This window comes from Lineus longissimus, chromosome 18, assembly GCF_910592395.1.
Source record: "Lineus longissimus chromosome 18, tnLinLong1.2, whole genome shotgun sequence".
Classification (NCBI taxonomy): Eukaryota; Metazoa; Nemertea; class Pilidiophora; order Heteronemertea; family Lineidae; genus Lineus; species Lineus longissimus.
Genome location: NC_088325.1, coordinates 8,510,529 through 8,537,244, shown reverse-complemented (window position 1 = coordinate 8,537,244; position 26,716 = coordinate 8,510,529). Strand labels below are relative to the sequence as shown.

The following is a 26,716-nucleotide window of genomic DNA, read 5'->3' as shown; positions in this document are numbered from 1 at the left end:
CTTGAATAGATTGAATTGCAATGAAAATATAATGCAATATCAAAGGAGCAATATCGAAGAGACAAATTAAACCAACCATTTGTCCACAGACTCGGACCCTGTGGCGTGCTGTATGCGTGCATATAAAAGTAAATCAATTGGTCCGAATGAGATGATGAGGCAATGTGAATATACCTCGTTCCTTAGTCAGCAATATGCCCCTTTTTATACGGAGATGAAGGAGAACCCAGATAGGCCTTCACATGTCGGCCTCCAAATGGCTCGGACCAATTGCACTATCACTACTAAAACTTTAAAATGCGTGCTCCTCCTACATGTAGCATGATCTCGGGCAAGGCACTTAGTCGACAGGCAAGCTAGAAGTTCAGCACCGTGAGCAGGTCCTTGATAAGGCCATGCCAAGTTCAGAGTGCCTCTTCAGATACATCAAGTTTTGAAAGCTGTGGTGAGCACATAAACATACCATTGTAACCTTAATTTGAAAATCCCTTCATAATCAAGGGCTAGCTCTGGCTAATACAGTACCAATATACGATAGACCATCAATTTGGACCCCAGCTCCTTACTGCGGGAAAACCCAAGTCCAGCAACCAAAAGTATCAAAATACATTTTTGTTTACATTTGAACTGCACACATGCGTTTGTTTACAATTTCTTTCCCGCGAAATCTCGAAGATCAGGTGACCTACAATCGTGGATTGAAAATAACATTAACCTTGGTTCAGCAGGTCAACACGTGTACAGGCTGTTCCAATCATCCCCCTACAGCCAGCCGTTCAACAGGTAGTGTTAGTCACCCCACAGGGAGTGCAGGTGATTCATTAATCCCCTGCATAACTGAACAGCAATGGCTTGGCTTCCGTGAGTGATAAGGAGAATTGACCGTGTCCGATTAAAAATCCCTCATTACTGCTCCGCTGAAGTAAATTTCCGAAAATAAACATGACGTTGCATCAGGATAACATATCACCTGCAAACGTGCAAAATTTCGAGACGAAACACGACCCCCAAATGGCACTTTAGCGAGCCGCCTTATAGTATTATGATATAGATTTTCAGTAGCTAAACAAATTTCAGGTACATGGTCATGTTGATTAAAAGAGTATCAACCGATTGAACATGAGAAAGTTCACTCACCTTCATTGAAGCATCGACTACCGCCATTTTTAAATGGTGGGATCTCTTCTATCGATCGGCCAATCAGCGGCACTGCTTGCAAAAAAGTTGAGCCACCGCCAAATTTGAAATCGCCAAAATTCAGTCAATGTGCCTGCAGCGCCAACTGGCGGTGAAAACTATATTAATTCCATTAAAGGTAAAAAATGAAAAAATATTTAAAAATATTCAGCCACATTTGAAAACAATATTTGCTCTGTGGACCGAGGTAAAAAGGGAAAGAAATCTAAACGCGAAGTGACCTCATTCTCTTCATACAGGTCGGATCGCGCTGATTTTTCGTTTTTTGAGTTCACCTTGGGCAACTCCTAATTTAGCACCGTCAACGAAGTGGCTAGGCCTTCCCGGTCCCCTAGATGGATGGATGGATGGATGGATGGATGGATGGATGGATGGATGGATGGATGGATGGATGGATGGATGGATGGATGGATGGATGGATGGATGGATGGATGGATGGATGGATGGATGGATGGATGGATGGATGGATGGATGGATGGATGGATGGATGGATGGATGGATGGATGGATGGATGGATGGATGGATGGATGGATGGATGGATGGATGGATGGATTGCAGGACGGACACCATTTGAACAGCTATTCTACTAGCTCCGCTGACTTTGTCAGCTGAGCTAAAAAACGCTTCGTCAGTCACTACAGCAGGGTCATGAACCATACAAACATTCTTATCAAATTGTCAGGAAACCTTGCACTCGGAGGCAGCGGCTCTTCAGTCTCAAATAATATCACGTTCCTATCTCAAGCTCTCAATATATCCAGGGATGCACTTCATCTGATGCCTCGCGCCTTCCACAATATATACATGCCTGATGAAGACCTTCGTCAACGGGCGCTTGCTATCCGTGACTTTGCCGAATACAGGGATGCTAACCCAGCAGAAAGAGAGGAAGTGAACATTATACTTCCTTTCCTGTGTGTCTTATAATAACATTGTTACTACTTTGTGTGGTTTAGGTTTGCTTGGAGGAAAAAAAACAAACATTATCATATAAACATTATTTATTTCTCCAAATGTAGGTAGTTCGACTGCTGGTCGGCACCATTGATTTGTTATATGCACCATTCTTAGCTCATGTACATATTATAGTTTGTACTTGGACTTTGTACACTACGAACACCAACTCTCGTTTTTCTCTCGGAAAACTCTCGAAATCTGCATCGGTCACGAAATCTCTCGTAAATCACTCGTAAAGTACAGGGACGCCTAATCGGATTACACGCTCAGTGGCGATGCCTCTCGTAAAGTCTCGAGTTCTTGAATTCCGAGACCTTTCGTCAGTTTATCGATACCTTTCGACAGTATAATCTATTAAACGGTTATTTACATGTTGGTTTGCAGGGGGCACGATAAGTCCGACCATTATGATCAGCGTGCTCAATATTTATGATAGTTGTCAGTTCTACAATAAAACTTAGGAGGCGAATAAGATATGCCGTTGCCTATCTTTTGTAAAAAGTCATCTATGCGAACCAGAGGCAATTCATTTATTGAGTGTCCTTCCCGGGCAGGCTCTTCCCCTATCATAATTATGTTGATGACAATCGATGCGTTTATTTAACGCGTTGGCCTTTGATGATATCAAATAAGCATTAAGAAATAAACATTAACCTCATTAAGTCTGTTATAAAAAAAAATTATTTTAGGATTTTACCCGATCTACAATGCATGGTATGCGTGCGTCCATATGACACCGTTGACGGTCGCTATCAGTGTGAATCGAGTTTAGCCAAGTTCGTATCAGAGCGATTCCTCGCATCAGTGTATTGTACACTTTTTTTCCGCGCCTCACTTTCGCAGGTAAAAGCGGAGATAGTCTGGTGCGTCGACAGTAACAGTAAAAAGTCAGTCTGTCATTACTGCAGCCTCTGAACAGACAAAATCTTAAAACCACCGGATGCCATCACCTTTTTATACATATGTAAATATAACCGCAGTATCAATAAATGGTTCATGATATTTGCTGCTCGGTTGGTGCATTAGGCAACAAAACGGCAAAATAGCTGTCAATCACACTATCATTTAGCCATTACTGTCAAAGACCCTTATTTGTCGGTGATTATCTCGCAATATACCACATCGGATTATCACACCAAACTACTAATTTCTTTTTTGGATCATTCAACATAATAAGACTTATACGAACAACACTGAATTACCACAACCTTCTGATGTCAGGTAATCCTTTAATGTGTGTCTATAGAAATGTTTCTTTTGAGCTAAAAATACATTCGTCCCTCAATGAAAACAGGTTTTCTTTTTTATTTGACCAACAATAAACTTGCAAGGGTTACATACACCTTACTTTCCACTTTTTCTTTTAGCAAAATATGAACTTTCGAGGATCAAAGTTCCCGAAAGTGGATGTCTAAGCCAGTGAAACATCATTCCTGTGATTGTCCCCCATATTTAAATGTTTCCATACAAAAGGCAATTAGAAGAAAAACCATGAGGGGAAAACAGAAAATGTGCCAATCTGTGTTTCAGCGTTTCCAAACAGCGAGGTTGGCGAACATATGACGCAGGAGCCAATTAATTGCTTTTTTACATAGATATTCCAAAGGCAAACATAAAATCTGAAGTTTTCTCCACCACATAGGACATTGAGATGTAGTAGGGTTAAATTATGGTGGAGAAGTTTGGAAAGGTTGGCGTGTCTTTGGAAGGTGGAATAGCGTGAAATTTAGGAGCCGTAGAGCACTGACAAAACTGAAGTTAAGAGTCGCCCGCACACACTGCTCTACAAGTAGGAAGAACGGTCTAATGGCCACATTCATTCTTTATGCTGGGGGCCGGGGGGGGGGGGGGCACGACTTGGAAAAAGTGCAATTGATCGGATCATTTTTCAATAACACTGTAATCGGTCAATGTGTAACAGAAGTGATGATAGGAATGTGATGGGCTCCTGTCAAATGGTAACCCAAATGAAGGTTGTCAAAATCAGTAACCTTGGCATATCAACTCTCTGATCTCGGATTACCTTTTTTGATACGCACTGTATAACTTTCCATCATACTTGATGTTTACCCACTGCAAAGAACAATGATACCGAACTGGGTGACATGAATAGATTCAAAATAACCTCCCGGGGAACAATAATAACAAATTACAAAAATTCGAGACATTAGGCCTTTCTACACGAGGACAGTTGGAACCGGTGTAACATCTGTGGTTGTTCCCCATGTTTCAATGTTTCCAAACAATAGGCAGCCAGAGAGACCATGACTTTTCAATAGGGGGGATACACAGAAAAACTCGTCAATATATGTTTAAGCGTTCCCAAACAATGAGGGGAAACACTCAAAAACAGAAACACTCAAAAACATTACACCGGCTTCGAGCCAGCTCGAGGCGGGTCAGGATAATTTTTACCGTGTAGAACGAAATCAGAACCGTATCCAAGTGACCTGACCCGAGGCGCGTTAGCATTGCAGTCTCGAGTCACTTGAGGCGGGTTGGAGCCATTTCAAGACTCGAGTCACTTTGCGCACGGTACTAAAATCGAGTAGTGCGGTATATAGCAGTTCATGAAAACACGCGCCACCATGCGACGGGTTAGTGGTTTAAGTGGCCTGAACTGACCTGGGGCGATTTGATCCGTCTCCGTGTAGACAGCGCAAAGCCAGTTACAGGTGATCCGGCTTCAAGATACGTATCTACCTGTCTGTAACATTAACTCGTTACGAAATAAAGTATCATATCATATTTACGGTCATCAGGAGGACATATGGTATATGATGTGCGATCTCACAGGTAGCCAATGAAGTTCTTTGAGAATGAGGGTTATGTGCTGGCTACTGCATTCAGTGCTTTATTCCATGTAATATAAGGCCAAGATCAAGATTGAGATTTGAACTCATAGAAGGCTTGGATTGATGTTAATTTTTATGACCAGAAGTCAAATTTAGATTTAGAAAAACTGCGTAAAATTTACCCTCAATTACTTTAAATGATTTTACACGGTGCTTGTTTAAGCCGGAGCGAGACTGGTTCAGGTACCAGCCAGTTAAATGTTCCTCGACGTGTAAAAACGATCGCACTGGCCTGTACCCTCTTGGTCCGAGGAGGGTTCAGGTAGTCAGTCCCGGGTGGGTGTAGGTTAGTGTTGGCTGGTTCAGGATGGTTTATTTTAAGTGTAAAAGCGAACTGACCCAAGGCTAGTTCGTGGGTCCTACTATCAGAGTGGTTAAACGATTTCCTAGATTCGGAGGCAATGTATGACAAAAAGCATATCACGATACCACTTGAAGTGACAGGAAATGGTCCAATCAAAATATGGGAACTGACATACTCGAAAAGACACTCAATGGTAAGATAAGTTTTCACAATGCCTTCGAACAGAAACAGAGAGTAAACTTTTTACTCGAAAAGAAATACATAGAAGGAGTGAAAACTGTTTTGGAATAAGCACTTAATGTTGTGATCCAAACAAACCCTCCTCGATCCAGTTCAAGGTCAGTTTGACGATCCGTCCCCGTGTAAAAACGAACTATGTGGCTTGTATCCGATCAGGCCTCGGATGGGTTCAGGAGGGTTTGCAGCGCCGTGTAAAAAGGCCTTATAGACTACATAGTACTCATTTGTTTATAACTGTGATGTCATCAGCCCATTAGAGGGCTGTACACAGGTTTTAAGCTTAGTTCTGATGTTGTACGGCAGTTTGACCCTTTTTGCTATTTCCATCATCATGTTTCGTAAAGGTATTGGTTGAACTTTGCAACACAATAGAAACAAGGCCATCCCATTACAGTGTTGCAGAGGTGAAATCGGAAAAAAATAATAAACGCCTTCAAAATGAACAAAGTTCTTGTTTGATTCCCTTGTGTTGTCATTTCCTTTCCAGGTAAGCACGTATTTTTCTGAGGCAAACCGATACCTTTAGCCACCGTGTTGATGTTAGGCAAATAATTAGTGAATACTTTTTTACTTGAAATGTTTAGACTCATTTCATGCTGTCATTGCAGGTCAATAGTATTGGGTGCTAGTCACTCATCACGAAAATAAATAAACAAAACGTTTGAAGAAATGAAAAATTAAGATGCTTACCACCATTTTGAACAGTGTATGACCTGTTATATAGGATATCTATCGTCCTGGAAATCGTCTGCTCCCCAATAACGTTTTCAGCTGTACAGGTAATGTTGTGCTCTCTCCGCTTCTTATCCAGGTTTGTACCTGAGAATGTTACTGTGCTTTTAGTCCGATTCTGGCCCTTATTAATCCCTGTGCAACCCTCCCCTGCATAAGTACTCGCTCTGCCTTTGACGCTTCGCTGGAAAATAGGTATGCTCATGTTAAAACTCAAAGTGTCTATTTCATCTCAACAATCTTATTAACAATAAAGTGGCACATTTTAGCAGGCACCACACTGTTAAGGACACCCTCTCTATTAAGGATTCTACAAGAGTACCAAATGGGCTGTTTCCACCTTAACTTACCTCATCCATTACATTTCTACTACCCTTGATCACTATTCGGATTTATCTTCCCTTATTAAGCATGAGCCTAATCCATCAACTCCAAACAGATATATAATACTTAAAATGAATGATTCTTGAGCAAAAAATTACCAGTTTTTTAAGCTGCACATCCAGCAGCTTTGCATGCAGTTTAAACCGGCATGACTATAGCACAGGCACACATTAAATTGTTTAGGGTACTTCTACCCAAAGTAACATTAGAAATGGGCCAAGTTGAGAAGAAGTTTGAAAGTCTCGTTGGTATCAGTTCATCATTACTCCAGTAAATCCTCCGAGTTCATTAAGCAAGATTCTGTTCTTATAAAAACAGATTTTGCAGCATGTACAGGGTACTGAATTTCGATTTCAATCAAATGATCAATAAAGCAGTTCAATCACTTTAGACATTACCATTACGACAAGACATTAGCCTCTGATAGTGCTCTACTTAGACCTCCTGGAAAAACCATCATCATATTCAGCAAAATCGCATTTGCATGATCGGGAGTGCGGATTATTTATATGTCCGCTAGCTAACAATTCAGACAGCTGGTTCTGGCGAAATGTGTAACACTTCATTCAAAAGCTATATAACAGTATTTTTGCAACATTTTGATATACATTCTGTACTTTACACTATGTACTTTACACTCTCAATTATATTCTGAGAAGAAAAAAAACGACAACATCGTACAACACACATAAAATGAGTTCTTATGGTCCGAGCCTGAATCGTTATTACATCAAACCATCATAACTGCGCGCGATACCGTGGCGATTTTTAAAAACTTTTTTTAGTCCGTATTGACTCATGTGTGCTGCATTATGTTTTCTTGTCAGAAGTGAAAAATTACTTATAGTGGGATCCGGAATACTGACAAAAATTGATAAAAAATTTACTCGCCAATTCTCCGAAAATGTGTTTTTCGCATTGCCCGACTGAATGACACAATTTCTTGTAGAGGCTTCTAATTTTTTATATCAGCATTAGCTCATATACTCCCCGTGTTCATGAAGATCTATCATGCCGCCAATTGATTTGTGATCGCATCAGGGTAAATGGTTATGTAGACTGATATGTCGCCCTTTTTGCCAATTCAATGCCATGAATGTGCCAAGTGTCAAAACATTATTTATATCTTATTTGCATGTCAAACGTTATTCGTTGACCAATCAAAGTGTTTTAGCTCAACATGATACCAGGGTTAGTGCAAGTGACCATGGGAGCGCGCAATGACCCCTTGGTAAACGAGGTTGATGCAGCAACGTACAGTGTATGGGGGGGGGGGGGGGGGAAGATTTGAAGAATATGCAAAATTATATCGAACAAATACAATTATGCTTCTTACAGTAAGCCCACTACTTACGTCATTTTCAAACCAATAAATTTTGGGTGCCGGGAACGCACAGTTTGTTGTGCAGGTAAACTCTACATCGGTGTCCTCGCTCAAAAGGAGAGGGTCTGCTGTGCTGTTTAAGGAGTTGGTCAATGACAAGTTTGTAACCGGAACTGAAATAAAGACAAAAGGAAATCAACGACGAAGGTTTAAGTACGCTAGTTTACATGATCAACAATCAAGGAAATGTCACGAGGTCCAGTTATCATGGTTATAAACTGTCACTGCCACAAATTGTCAGCTGTTTTCTTCAATTGGTAACAAAGATATATAATTGTACCAATCGATTGACATGTAGGCTAACCTGTACCATGTTAACACGTAAAGAAATCGCACTTCCTGCATGTGGCTAGGAATGCATGCACATCATACAGATAACAACAGTTCCAACAGCACCGATGAATGTAGAAAAGTTATGTAGACAATACAACAGTTTAACTAGACTGAGAAATTTGCTTACCAGCAAATTTGATGGGCCCCAGGATTGTGGAGGAAGCAGTGGTGCCTGATGATGTTATCCATATGCGTAGGAGGGTGGGGGGGGGGGGGGGTTATGACGAGAGCGGAGAAATTACTATGTCCGGAAATAGATCATCCAACAATCGAAAGTATATAATGTTTACGAAGGTTTCTCACCCAGGCAAAAAAGATTCCTTCACTTTTTTTCATTTTCATAGTAACTTCGCCGGATGGTCGGGGTTCTAGCCAACATCTTCCGGTATTAGCCTACGGCTGGCAGACAGCATGATTGATCAAAACTCACCCCGTACCCAATGCAGCCAGCGGCCAGAGCCTAGAGGTCCTACGTCAATGGGCATGTACTGAGCCTATACTATAGAAATGCACTAACGTTAGAAACCCAAAAACACTTCTCGTTACAAGCGTCAGGCGACCAAACACATTGATATAAGGACTACTAGGACTACAGGGAGTCTCATACGCCCTAGTGAGTCGATCGGGAACCAATCTATCAATGGTCTGCCAGTGGCTTCAAATGGGCATGCGTGAACCGAGTAAGCCGAGTTATAAGCCGAGTTAACTGTTTCATATGAGAATGCCAACACTCGGATTGAACTCGGGTTTATTTGATGTCATCGAATCGAACCCGTATTACGTGACGTCACCAAAACGGGCGTGGCCTAGTAGTAGTGATTGACTAAATCGCTTAGGAGTTTTCAAACAAATCAGAAAATCGGAGCATAAAAACGCTCAAAGTCATCGAAATGATCCGAATTTTGAAAAATCTTTTGCGACGTACACTAGATGGGATTATGTTTGGTGGTATAGGGGTGATCGATTTTTGGTTTATTTAGCTGTTTTGGAAAAAAATAATGTTTGTAAAATGTGAACAGAAAGAAACAAGGGCAGCCCGAGCCCGAATTTTCATCCCGTGTTTTTTACCCGAGTGACGATAGTTTACTTCGGTTAAGCATAAAACGAGGAATCCAGATTCCACCAATCACCAATCACCAATGCCTTTGACTGTTCATGGGATCGATACAGACGTTTGGTGCGCTAGGTAGTTGGTAAAAGCTGGACTCAGATTTTGGACTCTGGACGCTGGATGCTGGGTTTTGCATCATTGGATTGCACCACCTGTATTCAATCAATCTCGGCTCCAGTAATATGAAACGGAGTGGGCCTTTTGGAATTTGCGGAACGGACTGGACCGGAACTGTTTGGGAGTTTTAATGCAAAACAACCCAACAGTATACAGGCCGGGATGACTGCGCGTGGGAATGTTCAACCTAACGTGATAGGTGATGAGGCTGACCTCAGGGAATTCATCGCAGAGTGTGGTTGAAGAATTCAGCCTTGAATAAATTTTCGTTTCCCATCACAGTTGCCCTGAACTATTCACTTTGATGAACGGGTTGGTTACCCCACGTGTGCAGGATTTTAAAAATCCAACAGAGTCGAACCAATAATCTCAACAAAGCACTACACCACCACCAAGAATGTATAACACTGCCAAATAATTCAACAAATTTACGAATTCTTTGAACGGCAGGCTCACAAATAGACGTGTGAATATGTAATAGAGAGTTTTCGCACCTGTTCGTTTAGACTGCCGACTACATTTAGTTGTCCGTAACCGTAAAGCGATCAACGTTTAGATTTTTTTTGATTTCGCAAATGGACCCGGTTAGGCCTTTACGGATACATGTAGTGGATAGTCTAGGCTTATATAAGTTTCCCGTGTTGTAGGCAGTTACGTAAAATTGGTCAATGCCTTTCGAAAAGTTAGGTTATTCTTTTCTGCACTTGGCTCGGGTCATGTGCAAATAGGCCTACAAGTGGTGAAGACAGTGAAAGATACATGTTATTTGGTTATTGGACGAAAGGCTTGCCATTTTCATGCGATCCTTGCAAGCTCGCAGAGTAACGAAGTTGTGACGCTGTGTTCACATTTTTGTGGACTATATCCAAAGTTGCCTTGGACCTGGGTTGTTGCAACCACTTCTCTTACTAGCAAAATAACCAGAGCTGAAAGAACCGAGTAGGCAGATGCGGCTGCCATTCTGAAAGAGAAACAGCAAAGATTTATGCATACGGTCATCGATAGGCCTATTTCCAAGTCCTAAATCCAGTACACGATCATCCATTTAAATACGCCAAATGAGTTTCCAAACAGGGGTTAATAATAATTTGCCATTAAAGACTAGAAGCTACTTCTGTCACCTCGATCTATATGGCCGCTGTACACGGTCAATCATTTTCATCAAACTTTTTCATCAATCTTTTTGGTCAAATTTGTATGTAGAGGGTCCCGCCATACACGGTCAATCATTTTCATCCAATCATTCACAAAATGGCTCCCGTGCAGTCAAAACTGCTTGTGGCCGTTGCTGCGTCAGCTGCCGTTGCTGCTATGGCAATAGCCATGGTCGCATTGAAGAAGAAACGACGACGACGACGCCGATATTGGACACGGCCATGGATCCTTCGAAGAGCATCCAAAGGGGCATATGCCATGCTAAACGAGGAGCTCAGGCTGGAAGACCCCGCTTCTTAAAAAAACTATCTGCGTATGGATGAAGAGATATTTGCTGATCTCGTTGATAGAGTCACTCGATACGTTTATAGGTCAGACACCAATATGCGCCAGGCAATCACTCCTGCCGAACGTTTAGCGGTGACGTTGCGTTTCTTGGCAACTGGAGAAACATTCCAAAGTCTAGAGTTCTCAACAAGGATTAGTGCCTGCACGATAGGTAGAATTGTTCCAGAGATGTGCGATGCCCTCTACACGGTTTTGAAAGGCGATTTCATAAAGGTAATACGAACACTATGAAAATGACACTGCAATGTTTTCCTTTTAACCATTTTTTATTTCTTGCTGTAGCTGACTTTACAATAACAAAAAACTTAAATGCACAATCATTCAGTAGTGTAAAATGTTTGCATCATGGCATTACCAAGAATATCAGCGGTGTTCCCCATGCTACATGCATTTGAAGTTGTTACATTTGGAAAATCTTTACGACTAGGCTGACCGTTATACGTCATGATGGAACACTGCTGGTTGTAACCATGTTTTCCAGGAGGAACTGTTGCATTATTAATGTGCTGCGGAGGGACTCTTCTAGTCAACTGAGTATTTCTGCCCAACTCAGACTCTTGCGCATCAAGAAGCGCCATGTTTATTTTCCTTTTTGCACTTTGCCTTATGTCAGCATGCTGCAGGCTGCGCATTTCGCAAGCCACAAATTTACCAAAAATATCAAATTGGTCCTCGTTCTGCGTTGGTGTACTAGTGCTTTCATTCATGTTTGAGCTGACAACAGCATCTTTCAATTCAGTCAAAGCATCAGCTGCTGTGTGCAACATCGACTCCTCTACAGAACGACTCTTTTTCGCCCTTGGTTTAGGTCTACTCGGTTCCTGGGATGTGCACGGTTTTGCTGAGTATCCTACCGATGGCGTTGCAGGACGTGGTGATTCATCATGCAACTCTTGGTCGGAGTCGTCATTAGCAGAGGAGTCCTGAAAGTGGAGGTTAACATTGCAACTTTTCCTTTTTTCAGATGCCAGCGAACGCACAAGGGTGGCTTCAGGTTTCTAGAGATTTTGAGTACAGATGGAATCTATTCCACTGTCTTGGAGCTATCGACGGCAAACATGTGACTTTTCGCCCACCTCTGAAGTGTGGATCGTACTTTTTCAACTACAAGAATACCCATAGTTTGATTCTATTCGCATTGGTTGATGCAGACTATAAATTTCTTATGATTGACGCAGGGACAAATGGCCGTGTGGGAGATGGGGGTGTTTTTGCTAAAAGTGACCTAAACAAGGCTATAGTAGACGGAAGTATAGATTTTCCAGATGCTGAAGCCCTGAAATATTGTACCGCCCCAATTCCTTATTTTTTGGTAGGAGACGATGCATTCCCTCTGCATACTTACATGATGAAACCGTACCCGTTCCGAAACCTTGATATTGACCACAGAATTTTTAACTACAGGCTAAGCAGGGCGAGACGCGTTGTTGAGAATGCGTTTGGGATTCTGGCAAATCGCTTCAGAGTCCTTCTTGCACCGATGTTATTATCACCCGATAAGGTAGAGAGAGTAATCCTTGCTACATGCGCCCTTCACAACTATCTCCGCACGAGGAGCCCTGCTCGGTACTTCCCTCCTAGTTCCATGGATAGAGAAGACACGAGCAGAGGCCAGGTAACAGATGGTGATTGGAGAGAGTTGAGAAAGTCGGAAGTAGCATATGAACGCATCTCATCTCAAGCTGGCAACAGGTCTACAAATGCGGCTCAGGCTCAGAGAGAATACCTTTGCTCCTATGTCAATAATATTGGTCGAGTATCGTGGCAAGGTAAATTTGCAGCGTAGAATGAGGCAGCCATTCTTGTATAACTGTGTGTGTACAGTCAGTGAATAATTCTGTTGTAGTCAGAGAAATAAAATGATGTTAAGAATTAATTACCTTGTCAAGTGTTTCATTGCAATCTGTGCCTCTCGACATTGAGCAAGAACTGGGCCTCGCCTCTACGTGGTCCTTAAGAAAGAGCAGCTTCTGGAACCACCATACGGTTGGCTTGTGCACATCCTTTGCCGCAGCACCACTTCTTTTGGTCTTGTTTATCTTCTCCATTTCCCTAGCAAAGTTGCTACGTAGCCTGTTCATTTTTTTCTTCACGTCATCAACCGTGCAGTCACTCTTTTCCTTGCAGACATCCTCAAGTACCTCTTGGTAGGCCAGTTCCTTCTTAACGCGATTGTGGTACAGGGCATCTTTGGTGTTGTATAGGATTGGGTGGGCCCTATACGACTCTATCATGATTTCCACTGCCCTCTGCGTCCAGCCCATGTTGTCGTCTATGAGAGGCAAACTGTGGAATCTAGGCCTTGCATTACAAACCCGTCAAATTGCATAACCACCGTCATCATGAAGGAGGAATGGACGATCATTGATTTCGGTGAACCCACGAACAATTCAATTCAATAGGGTTAATTGTTCAATAAATATCCATGCCCGCTGTACACGGTCAAATTTTATCAATTCGTCATTCAAAAATAGGACCGGCTCTATTCCATCAATCAAAGATTGATGGAAAATATTTCATCCAATTTCCCACCATACACGATCAATCTTTTCGGTCAAATTTTTTTCATCCAATTTTGAGGGATCGTGTACAGCGGGCATAAGTCGTAGTACGAGATAAAAGTCGTACTACGAGATAAATTTTATTTTTTTCATGTCCTCTCTCGGCCGCCGTAGTTATCAGTGAAGTGCAGACGGCTTGTCAACAGGCCTCTTATAAGTGCCTGTGTACACGTAACCACCGCTCACAAGTCCATGACTAACAGTGCTCATTCTTTTATCAGTAAAATTGCGAAAGGCCCCTCCTGACTGCCTTGTGATATATGGAAAAGGCATTTACTGTAAATTCAAGAAAATAACACCACTTCATTAAGAGCCGGTGTCGCCGCCCCTGACTCATGGGGTGGCGAACAGAGCTGTTGAGAAGGCCGATCATTGGTTGGGATTCCAGAGGGGGTTGTCCAGGCCTCATATCCAATATACTTCAGTTTCGAGTCCAATCCTTATTGTTTGGGTTGTTGAAACCGATTCGTAGGTCTCCTATGAATGGGATAATGGGATCAGGGCCTTCGGCCATTGTACTGAGTGTCCCAGAACATTTTCAACTGATCGTCATTGGTAGTGTAAAGGGTGTCCCAGTGCTAATGGCTGATAGTGTACAGGGTGTCCATGAAAAAAGTCCAACTAACATATTGGCTTCTGCTGGTTTTAGGGACTGACCTGCCCTTTGAAAGTGACGCACTGCTCAGGGAGGTAATGGAGCATGTCTTCGGGTCTTATCATCCCTTACCAGCTTCGGGCTTTCAAAGATACTTTGCAGTGCGAAATTGGTATGAATGAGAAGTTGTCTGTCACATATCTGGAGACAAAACCGAACATCCCTCTGAATGTACAGTCTTGTCCGAAGTGATCAGTGAAGGAATAAAAAAGAACGATGCAAATCCCGATTCAATTATTTTTCAAAGCTAAAGATAGCCAGATAACCAGCAGGTACGTAATCCAGGCTGCCTCTCATGTCGCGGACTCTCGTCCGGAAGTTCTCTGTCCGGTGGACCCGATAATGATCGACGATTAACAGGAACTGGTCGGTCTCGTTGTCGGTGACGTAGGGTGATAGGACTTCATCTAACCAGTGGTGCGCCGTTTCCTCCCTCATCCAACCAGTTTCCGATTGAGTAATCTTTACATCTGCTGGTGGGTTGCCTTGGAGGGCTGCAAACACCCGGACGAAACTTCTTCTGGGGAAGCTGATGTACGCCGGCAACTTTGCTCCAGAGGCTGCGGTGCAGAGGGTGACGGTGTATCCCAGCTTGGTATTGGACCTGGTTGATCGGACGTCTATGGCCTTCTCCCCCGTGGTGTTGGCCGTGTACATGGTTCTCATGTCAAACAGGACAAAAGTTTGGTCCATGTTAAAGAAGAACCGCATCTGTATATCAAGACGATCGATGCTCCTAGTAACCGCATCTCAGAAGGTCTGGACCCTTGCAGCAGCATCAGCGGGGACGGTCGTTGTATTCTTGGTCTCCTTCCGTAGGGACACGTGGCGTCTCTTCATCAAGCACTCCACTCAGGCTATGGATGCGTTGAAATCCCATAGCTGAGGGCGACAATGCTGAATCCCTTCTCTGACATCTTGGGCTAACTCATTCCACCAGCTTTGCCACACTACCAACGCCTTATCTTGAATGTCGAGAACGGAGACTGCGAGGCGACGCTCTCTCATCTGCTGCAGCCATTGGTAAAGCTAGTCCTCAACCTGTGGCCAGAACGAATAACGGGGCTCCATCAGGTCTTCTTCCGGCCATGCCCTTGTTCTTCCTTCTGCTCGAGGTCCTCGAGATTCCACCTTCTAAACGTCTCCCAGGGGATGTTTTAGTGGGCGGCGAACTCTCTCATACTGTGCACCGTACCGTTCACCAGTGCCTCCTTCTGGTCTCTCAGGTAGGCAAGTTTTTCTGTCACGGTGTAGCGCCGGCGTTGTTTTCTCAGCGGCTCTACAGCATCCATTGTCGCACAGGTGTCTGCAATGTGGGTACCCTCAGTGGGGCTTCATTTATAGGCCTAAGAGGCCCTAGGATTACACAAGAAAACCACAAATCCTAGAAACTTCGATTCTGTTTTCTCCCACGTAGGCCTAGGGAGTCTAAATAAAAAAGAGGGTTGTAGAAAAGCAGAGGATGAGCTTAGAATATATGTATTGCGGTGGTAGGAACGTAGGTAATTCTAAGCTATTTTGACAAAAGCCCTTACAGGCCTTTTTGTCTCAAATTAGCTTAGAAACCCCTAAGAACCAGACACCACAATACATATATTCTATCATTCATTAGATTCCCAGTGAAGCGTTGCAATGAAATGGTCAATGAAATGGTGAGGGAATACTAGAGTTCAATGGGTTAATGTAATCATGACTTACTGTATTCCAACAGAAAGTACACGTCAATAGCTTTCCAAGGATACATCATTGCAAATATCCGTTAAAAAATAGCAGAGAAATGAACCCTTGAAGTTTGCACATCTTGACAGTCCCAGCGTATTCAAATAAATGCTGTAGGCCTACACGACAGCTGTTACAGTGATTAATCATTGTTGCTTGAATCTATTGAAAATATTGTTGACAGAGTCTGCATGTACATGGTAACATATGTTACCAAACAATACTCACGTCCCAAAGTATTACAAAGGTCTATTGTTCGTTAATGCGTTTATCCGACAGAATTTAGAGAAATTATTTTAACGACGCAAAAATAATTTTCAGCGCTGAAAATATTTTCGAAAATTCTGTCGGATAAACGCATTAAGACACAATAGGCCTTTTCATGTCTTTGACAAGCAAAAATAATTAATGACTGCAACATCTGATATGGCCATTGTAATTTGCAAGCACAAATAATTAATGACTGCAACAACTGATATGACCATTGTACAACTGAATATCACTATGGTTTAAAGGCAAATGTTATTCTGTCCATGGAGACATGATGTTAACGTCACACTTTCTCCATCTGGTGAGATTATTCCATTAAAATAAATGGCCTTTTTACTGTCTTCATTATCCAAAACTGAAGTTAAAACCAAACATAATTATTCATCAGCTTCTGGAGTAATAAAGTATTATCCAATAGCAAATCAACATAAAAGTAAATTCACCTATGACTTCTTTAATTTAGAAGTAACTGTTAATACTAATAACTTCTTCCGCCTACAAGAAACTAAGATAACACCTGGGTTTTTGAGCCTGAAAAATAAGAAAGACTGTCTGCGACTGGAAAAGAATCCATTATCGTTTTACCAGAACCAATTTAACATGGCTGTTTGGTTTGCTACAACAGGTTGTGGTATTTCAATAGACGATCACTTGAATCACAGTGACCCATTGATAAGGTCAATTTACAGGTTTCATGTTTACTATCAAATATTGAAGATCATGAAGAATCTAGAGATACCAATTCCAGGTGAAAGTGATTTTAATGAGACAAACAATAACATTAACCGTAGGAAATTAGGAGGGTTATTGAGTGAATTTGGTTTAAAAGACGAGTACGATTTCTCGGTGTTTGAAAATAACGGTGGTTGGAGGTCATGGAGTGTACCGGATTACAACCCGAACATAACTGATCCCGGATATTACATCAATGATTCTAAAATCAATTTCTTCCTCATGCAAGTTCATGAAAATAGAATGCCACCGATGTTCAGTAAAGACTGGGATGCTGGAATGGCTAATTTCAAATATCCAGATATTTTCATCAAGGATCATGTCAGGAGACACAAGAATGTATTTGATGTAATTACACAAAATGAATGTCAAACCTATCAACAATTCATGATATTTAAATCAAATGGTTTCTCTAATCCTGGAATAGAGAGGTTGAATGATACAATAAGAACATATGTTTACTGTATTCTGGGTGCTCAGGCGTTGACCAGAACACCAATAATTGGAGTACCGGGTACAGAATTGGATGCACAGAAGGAATTTAACAAACTATTAAAGGACTCGATTAATCAACATCCTGATATTCCCACTTCAATTCAAAGATACCAAAAAGCAGTGAGTGACACTCATACAAGACTAGATTATGTAATAGCACCAGGATTGTATGTCATAGGAGCAAATATGGTACTCGTTATTGGTAAGCTGGATAACTACAATAATAACATTTTAATAGCACCAAAAAATGCTAAACCCGGTAAGAATGACATTAACCACAAAAAGACCTTACCATCACCACTGATGGAAGGAAATAGTTCTAAGAAAATAAGAGTTAAGAGTAGTGTTGGTACTGTCAAGACGGACTTCGTCCTGAGAGCAAAGCTCGAGACCAGTCATAAACCAAAGAGTAATGTTGATTCACCAAAAACAACTGAAACCTCAAAGAATACTCCTACTACTACTAAACTTGACACCAAAGTTGAGAAGGTGGATGATACTCATGAAACAATTAAATTCATGCTTTACTCAGTTGTTGGTACATTGATTGTTTTTATGGTTAGATAAATAAGTAATCATGGCTGAAGGAGGTGAAAATTATGAAATGAGTGATTACGATACACAATCATCATCATCAGGAACTGATGAAGACTGGGATAATTGGAGAAAGTTTATCTTTTATCCAAAAAGGCCAGACACAACATACAACACAGGAGGTGAAGATATCCAAATGGGTGAGTTAGATAATTATCGCTTTCGTAATGTGGATGATCCTAATACAAGTGAAACCAATAGAACTTTTCAAGATGACGGCACAACATACAACACAGGAGGTGGAAATCTTACTACTGAAACTTCATTCACTACAACTCCAGAAAGAGTAAGAGGTATTGTCCCTGAATTGATGGAAAAGGAGTCATTTCTAGATGATAAAGAGGATAAACTTGATACAGCATTGAAAAAAAGTGGTAAATGGAAATATGACCCTAACAAACTAAGTAAACTAGCAACACGTATTTATTTGCACAACGAGGAACCTTACTTCTTGCCTACAAAAGGAGAATTAGCAAACTTTACAGAACAACAAAAGAACAATATGAATAAAATTCCTAATCCTAATGGAGGGAATGCCTTTATCATTCCTTTAATTAAATCAGATGGTAAATTCCTTTCTGAAGGCACATTAAAGACTAAGTTTGGTACTAGATTTGCTAACATGATTAGAGGTATGATTGCACCTGATCCACCAGTAAGTCAACCTACATTAGTAACCCCTGAAACACAGGCAGTAATTAATGAGGTAAACAGTTCAAACAAACCAATAGATAAACTGATTGATTCTAATGATGATGAACTTAAATCACTGGGTTTTACTGAATATGCCTTGAGAGAACTTAGAGGGTTAAAACAGGCTGGTGATGATCTAGCTGCAGTAAAGAGGGATAAGGACATGCAAATAGAGGAATTAGAAAATAAACTTCGTAATTTAACAAGAGACTATGTAAAGTCTGTAGAAGAAGATACTAAAGATAAAGTGGAGTTGAAAAAGCAAATAGATGAACTAAATGACAAATTGCATGAGGAACAGTCAAAGGTATGGAGGTTAGACAATGACAGGGAGTCACAAACTAGAAGAATTAAACGTTTAATTGTTGATGTTCTAAAGAAACCAGATTCAACTATTCCTCTGAAGGACAGAATAAAGTTACTTTTTAGCTCACCTCTTAGCAGAGGTGAGCTTATCCCATACCGTGGCGTCCGTCGTCCGTCGTCGTCGTCGTCGTCGTCGTCGTCGTCGTCCGTCGTCGTCCGTCGTCCGTTAGCAGGGCACGTTTCGTAACTGTTAGAGCTATTGAGTTGAAACTTGGTACACATGTACCCTTATGTAATGACACTTTGGAGACCAAGTTTCGGTCTGATTCGTTTCATGGTTTGGCCACCAGGGGGCCAAACGTTAAAAGTGAAAATATGCAATATCTCCCTTAATAGTAGTCGGGAAATTTTGAAAAAAATATGGTAGGTACTTCTAGCAAAGGTGCATCATATATCCTCCGGGTTTTTGATTTGACCTCCTTTTCAAGGTCACAGAGGTCAAATGGTGTAAATTGGCCGTTAGGATGTAACACGATGGCACGTTTCTAAACTGCAATGTCTATTGATACCAAATTTGGTACACATTTACCCCTTAGTCAGGTGATCTCAGGGACCAAAGTTTGGTCCAATATGATTCACCACTTGACCACCAGGGGGCACAATCCAAAAACCTTAAAAATGTGATTATTCCTTAACTTCTTGCCCGATTGCCACCAATTTGATATCATGGGTACATCTAACCACCATACAGTATATGTCACACAGGTTTTTAATTTGACCTTCTTGTCAAGGTCACAGAGGTCAAATGGCGTAAATTCGCCGTCAGGCCGTAACTATGGCACGTTTCTTAACTGCAATGACTATTGATCACAAATTAAGTACACATGTACCCCTTGGTCAGGTGATCTCAGGTACTGAAGTTTGGTGCGATCTGATTTGCCGTTTGGCCTCCAGGGAGGGGGCCAAATCCTAAATTCTTCAAAATGCCATTATTCCTAGTAATGACTTGCCCGATTGGCACCAATTTTATATCATAGGTACATCTAATTCTAACAACCATTCAATGTGTCACCCGGGTCTTCTTTGATTTGACCTACTTTTCAAGGTCACAGAGGTCGAATGTACTGTAAATTGGCCATTTTGGGGAAATTGTAATTGCTTGGACCTACATCAAACCTAACACTACATGACACAATACCATGCTCTTTATCCATCTTTCCTCCACATGAGGTGAGCACAATGGCCCTGGCCATTTCATTAAGACGTATGGTGTAACTATTAGCGCCATAATAACAGCTGTTGTTATGACATTTACAACTCTAGGTCTTAGTATCAGTAGTGCTTTAAGTGGTGCCACTAAATCTGTAAAACCAACTCCAGGACCAGGACCATCTCCAGGACCAGACCCAACTCCAGGACCTACACCAGAACCTGGACCAGGACCAAAACCATCAATACCAGATAAAGTAAAAGAAGGTCTCAAGAAGTTTGCTGAATGGCTAAAAGAACTAGCCAAGAAATCAGCTGCGTCTTTACCGGGAATCATCGGTTCTATCGTATCATTTCTCCTGAAAACAATTGGTGCAGTTGTTGGCTTTCTAGCTGAACATCTGATCATAGCAGTTATTGCTATTGTTAGTTCCATAATTTATGGTTTAATTAGGGGTGTTAAAGCCTTAAAATCACGTAAAGCCTTAAAATCACGTAAAAGGTCTTAGGTGACCTTCTATCAAAACAATGTTTAAAAAATAATTATTATGAAAATATGAATAAATACATCTCATTAAAAGACTATTATTCTAGTGAGTGGAACAATGAGAATCTTAAAGGATACATTCGTCCTAGGGTTATGGATCGAGCAGAGCTCTCAGGACGAAGTCCGACTAGGACAAAGTCCCGAGAGCAAAGCTCGACTCGAGCAGAGCTCTCAGGACGAAGTCTGACTGAGACACACAAAGTAGTCCTGCCAAGAATGAAAGAATATGACGTCAGTACCAACACTAATGCCCAATTCTGCCGTAATTGTAAAAGGTGGACCCTTTTTGAGTATCAAAAAAACTTGAATTCAGCAAGGTACGCAGCTAAAACTGTGAGGTATCAATTCTGCACCAATTGCAATTCGACTACTTACGACGATGATTTTAAAACTCTTGAGATCAATATTGACAACAAGACACGTTACTTTGACAGTATTCTAAGGAAACTTGGATGGAGTCGGCTGTCCGAATCGGCAGTTAAGTATTTAAAGGACTTTGTGGAAGGGTATTTACAGTGCTACTTTTCAAGTCACAGAAAATGTCTTAGTAAGCAGAGATATGAAAGTACTCTTCAGTCAGCCCTAAAAATGGGTATTAACACTCTCCCCTCTAAGTTATGTAACCAAGGGTTACATGGTGAAGCCATGCTTTTTAAATTTCACTGTGGGGAATATGATTGGTTTCTTGCCATTGAATTTATTAACAGGGCAATTGGTAAACCGCAATTAACCGATGAGAATATCACTGACCTTAGACTAGTGTACTATGCTTTCCTTAGATTTCTGCATTACTGTGGTGTCAAGGTCACCATTAACTACAAGGTATTTTTACACCAAGCCTTTAAAACGCTGAAAATTGATTATGTAATATTTACACCTTTTTTAACCAACAAGGAGCGAGTTAATGATTTGGAGAGAGAAACCAGCCTTTTAAGATTATGGTATGATTTCACTCAAAGTATTTTCTTCCAGAATTACAAGGTTGAGAAGGAATATGACCAGGATATTGACAAGCAGTTTGACGTTTTACTGAGTGCCAGTGCAGGTCGAGACATTAACTGCATCAGTAGTATTAAGTTTACACCAGCCGGACTTCGTCCTGAGAGCATAGCTCGAGCCAGACTTCGTCCTGAGAGCATAGCTCGAGCTAGTGTTAAGATGCAATAAAGTTGTGAAAACAGCATTTTGCACTTAACAGTCATTTTTCCATAATTTTAAATGAATAATCAGCAAATGAATAGTCAGACATCTGCAGTGATTGAACAACAGATGAAACAGATTGGTGTTATGAGTCCTGAGAGCTTAGCTCGAGTTGGGGCTTCTAACCAACAGAACACTGGTAGTTACCAACAAAACAGAACTAACTTTCAACAGAACTGCTCTACAAATCGACAAGTTTCAAACAAGCAGTTGAATAGTTCAAATTTAGTTAATCCTAGTCAAGGAATAGTTAATCCCAGTCAAGGAATAGTCAATTCTAGTTGCCAACTAGGATCAACCAGCAATCAACAAAATTTGAACTATTTGACTGATAGTGGCCTTAAAGCCAAACAAGACTTAGAGATTCTAGTTGCAACTGGTAAAAGCAAGGATTTCCTTAATAAACAAATAACTTTTAATGACTTAGATAATATGACTGAAAAAGAAATCTTAAAACACCATAGAATGTATGAAACAAAGATGGCTGCCAGACTTAATGATTCTTTGGGTAAGACAGTAATTAAAGCTTACACTAAATTATCAAGGTGGTTATTACCAATAGATGATGAAGATAATCTTTATCATGATCTTAGAAATGATTATTTGATAACTAACGAGTTGGATAAATGGTTTGGATGGTTGAGTTTGAGAATGGGTCCATTAACTGCACTTGCTTCAACAACACTTATTACTTTAGGTCATTGTCATGAGGAATCATCTATGAATACATCGAGTATGACTGCATCAAATATGAATACACCAAATATGACTGTCTCTGAATGTGACAAACCAATAGATGAAAGTCTAGATATCACAGGTAGTGATGATAAAGAAGACTAAATTAACCTGGTTATGAGAACATAGTTCGAATTAATTTGAGCAAGATAAATGGAACTTGAAACTGTAACTGATACTACTCGAGATATGCTCTCAGGACAAAGTTCGACTAGGACTACGTCCAGAGAACAGAGTTCGACTAAAGTTTCAGTGTCTAAGAAACCTAGATCAGAGAAACAATTAGCATGGTCTAGAGAACTGGGTAGAAGATCTAAGGAATTTAAGAGGATAAAAAAGGATAAGACGACATTTAAAGTACAGGACTCTGTCCCAAAAAACAGAGTTGTGGAAAAGGAGGAAGAAGAAGTAGAGGAAGAAGAACCACAATCTCAAAATACTGATGTATCACTGCGTGAATCTAGTAGTAATACTTATGTATATGTACTAGGTTTAGGTGCCGTTATTTTAGCAGCATTCATTATGTTTAAGAAACTTCCTAAAAAAGTAAGTAAAGAGCAGCGATCAGGCTTGAATCGAACTTTGTTCTCTGGACAAAGTCCGAATGAAGCAGTCATGAAGGGATCAATTAACCCTCTTGTTAAACCTGCAGTTAAAGAGAAGAAATGTACTATTCCTTTAATGGAATGATCTCATCAGGTGGTCGAGCAGAGCTCTCAGGACGAAGTCCGTCTAGGACAAAGGCCAGAGAGCAAAGCTCGATTCTTAACTCTAAAGAAACCTCTGTTCCTCTGAAATTAACTAGCTTACCATTCTCATCAGTGATTTCGAATTTTATGTGATTAGTACACTTATTTATCGTTTTCTTACAATTCGGTTCGTATCGCTGCATTTTTATTTGGTCACCAACAGGTATGATGCAGAAAATGTTAGATGGTTTATTGTTGTAGAGGGTCTTAGCTTTGTCAACCAAATTAGCTTGCAGGAATAGATATTTCCTGTAAAAGTTGAGTGGTCTTGTGGAGTAGTATTTTCCTTTCTTGGTGAATTTAGTTTGCTTAAAGCCAAACCATTCATTCACCACTGTGAGCTGTTTTTCTATCACCTCTCTTATGGTTTTGCTTATTTGAAAACCTTCTGTGTTTCTCTCAATCTTGATTTTTTCATTTTTATCTAACTTGTCTACTTTCAGAGGGTACTCTTTATCCTCTGTAAGTTCAAGGGTTATGTAATTATTGTTATCACAGTAAATTTTCACATGGCTAATTCCAATTTCTTTTATGTATTTTTGCCATACCTCACAAAACTCACTTAAACTAAAATGTCGAGAGTATGGAAATGTGTATTGAGTAATGGTGTATTTAGTTGTGGTAGAATCATTTTCCAAATGCCGTTCGCAAATTTTCATGACTTCCTTTTCAAGTGTATCTGTTTCAAGTCCAGGAGCAAATAATGTCCTAAATTCATCCATACACCATAATTGTTTATCTAAGGGCTCATGTGTTGTAATTCTGGTTATTTCGACTAGAAATGAGAAAATCCTGACTCCCTCTGGTAGAAAATCACCTGTCCACCATGAATTGTAAAAGGTTATCGATTTCAAAGTAATGGATTTTATGTCTAATTGGTCTGTTAAGTGGTACTCAAATTTGGCTTCATTACATTCTTGTTCATTGATTATGAAGTCCATTTCTATTTAATTCAAGAGATTTATTGAATTTAATAAATTTTAATCTAATAAATAGAATGACTGATAAGAATCAGAAAATACTTTGCACTACATGTGACAAGTACATATCCTACAATAATATGGCTATTCACAGGAGAACCAAAGGTCACTTAAGTAAATTAAATCCGGATTATGTCCCTATTGCTCAACCCCGAGCCCCATCACTGATCCCTAAAACTAAGGATAAGAAACTTGCATTTGAGGAAAATGAGCTAGATGGCATAAAGAAAGTGAGTGGAATAGAAATAGTAAAACAATTTGGCAAGCTTGTAGTCACCATTAGTTTGAAGATTGACAGAGAAGCTAAACAAGTGTATGAATACAGAGATAAATTAGAGGAGGTTTTATTTCAACTCAATGATTACCATCACAAAATTAGCATATCAGTATTTGCTCAGTTTGATCGTCAGGGTGAAAGTGTAACACACCCCATACAGTCTCCAATGGAAAGCATAATTTCAAGGAACCAGGCAATTTATGCCATAACCAACCAGTTAAACTACATTAAGACACAGATTGAGGAAAGGTACTTTCAAGGTTCTGGACTTACTTTAAATAAAATAGAGTCTTGTAACATGACCATCTGTTCTTACAAGAGGTGTAAAGGTGGTCATTACACTAAATTACCATTTAAAACAAAAGCAGTAATAAATGTGGAATCAAATGACAATAAATGTTTTCTCTGGTCTTTATTGGCCGCTAAATATCTGAAAGAAAATCCAGAGACGGACTTTGTCCTGAGAGCAGAGCTCGAGAGTACATTCAATATCACTACCGATATGCTACAAATGACTTCGTCACGAGAACAGAGTTCGAAAACTACTGATATCAAAATCAAATCATTTCCTGTATGTATTCAAAAGGATATTCCTAAGATAGAGAGTGATAATAATCTCAAGATTAATGTGTTCAAGTTAGAGAACGAATGGGCTAAGAGCACCTGTGAGGCAAAACTAGAACCTCTCTACCTGTCCAAGAATTATGATGATGATGATGTCATCGATCTGTTGTATTTCAAGGACCATTTCATGTACATAAGAGACATCAATCTTTTCTTCAGGACACTAGCTCATAGTGTGTATCTTTGCAGGAGATGCATGAATTACTTTTACAGGAAGTCAACACTAGATAAGCAAAAAAAGAAATGTGGAGAACACGATTACTGTAAGATTACTTTGCCTCCACCTAAAGCCTGCACCACACGGTGAAAATTTGCGTGATGCAAGTGACACGCGTGCATGTTGCGACAGGCAAATTCTCACTGTGTGGGGTCGTTTTTTGCTGCGTATCTTCCCTCGCGAGTCGAGACGCAGCCGATCTAGCATGTTTGATATTTTCTCGACACGCGAGGAAGTTAATCACCGTGTGGGGGCTACCTGCAGCAATGTTGCGCGAGTTCGACGAATCACAACAAGCAGATCGGTCACATGATTTATAGGTCAGTCACATGATACCAAAATGGCAGCTCCCATTGAGTCGACAGCAATTCAGCAATTAGATTTGCATAGGCCCCCTTATCCTCTCTTCTCTGAATCCATGGCCTTGTCCAAAGACTACGGTCCACGCGGCGCCGCCTCCGCCGCCGCCTCCTCCGCCGCCTCCGCCGCCGCCTCCGACGGAGTAACAGCAGGAGAATAAGGGCAATTTGGTCTTCTTGGTCCATAATACTTCTCATAGGATTTGACAGTTCCCGGGCGCTGCCATTTTGGTATCATGTGACTGACCACTTGTCACTTGCATCACGCAAATTTTCACCGTGTGGTGCAGGCTTTACAGTAAATGGTCACAAATTAAATTTGAAAAACACTCATTCAAAAATAGAGTTCCGTTTGTGATCTATGCTGATTTCGAAGCGATAAGCACAACAGTCAATGATAACTCGAGCTCTGCTCTCACAACTCAGACAGATACCACTGTTACCACTAAAAAACTTTTTAAACAAAATGCATCAGCTGTTGGTGTTTATGTTCACTCAGACTACACACACCTTTACAGTAGCCAGTATGTGTCTCACAGGGGTGCTGATGTTGTAGATGTGTTCTGTAATTGGTTAATCAGGATGGAAGAACAATTCTCTAATTTATTGAACTGTAACTTTCCTCTAACAATGACAGATGAAGACTGGCATAAATATCAATTAGAAACACATTGTTA

The 26,716-nt window shown here is 40.7% G+C and overlaps 1 protein-coding gene across 1 annotated transcript in view; it reads right to left on the bottom strand.

The window, feature by feature from the left end:
• The window catches only part of LOC135502097 (ankyrin repeat domain-containing protein 50-like), a 357,552-nt gene that overhangs the window by 284,898 nt on the left and 45,938 nt on the right, over positions 1 to 26,716 (bottom strand). Inside the window, exons 3-4 of the mRNA XM_064794655.1 lie at positions 8,024 to 8,166; positions 6,244 to 6,469 (exon numbers count right to left, since the gene is read on the bottom strand). Coding sequence (XP_064650725.1) covers positions 6,244 to 6,469; positions 8,024 to 8,166 — 369 coding nt within the window. The remainder of the gene's footprint in view (positions 1 to 6,243; positions 6,470 to 8,023; positions 8,167 to 26,716) is intronic.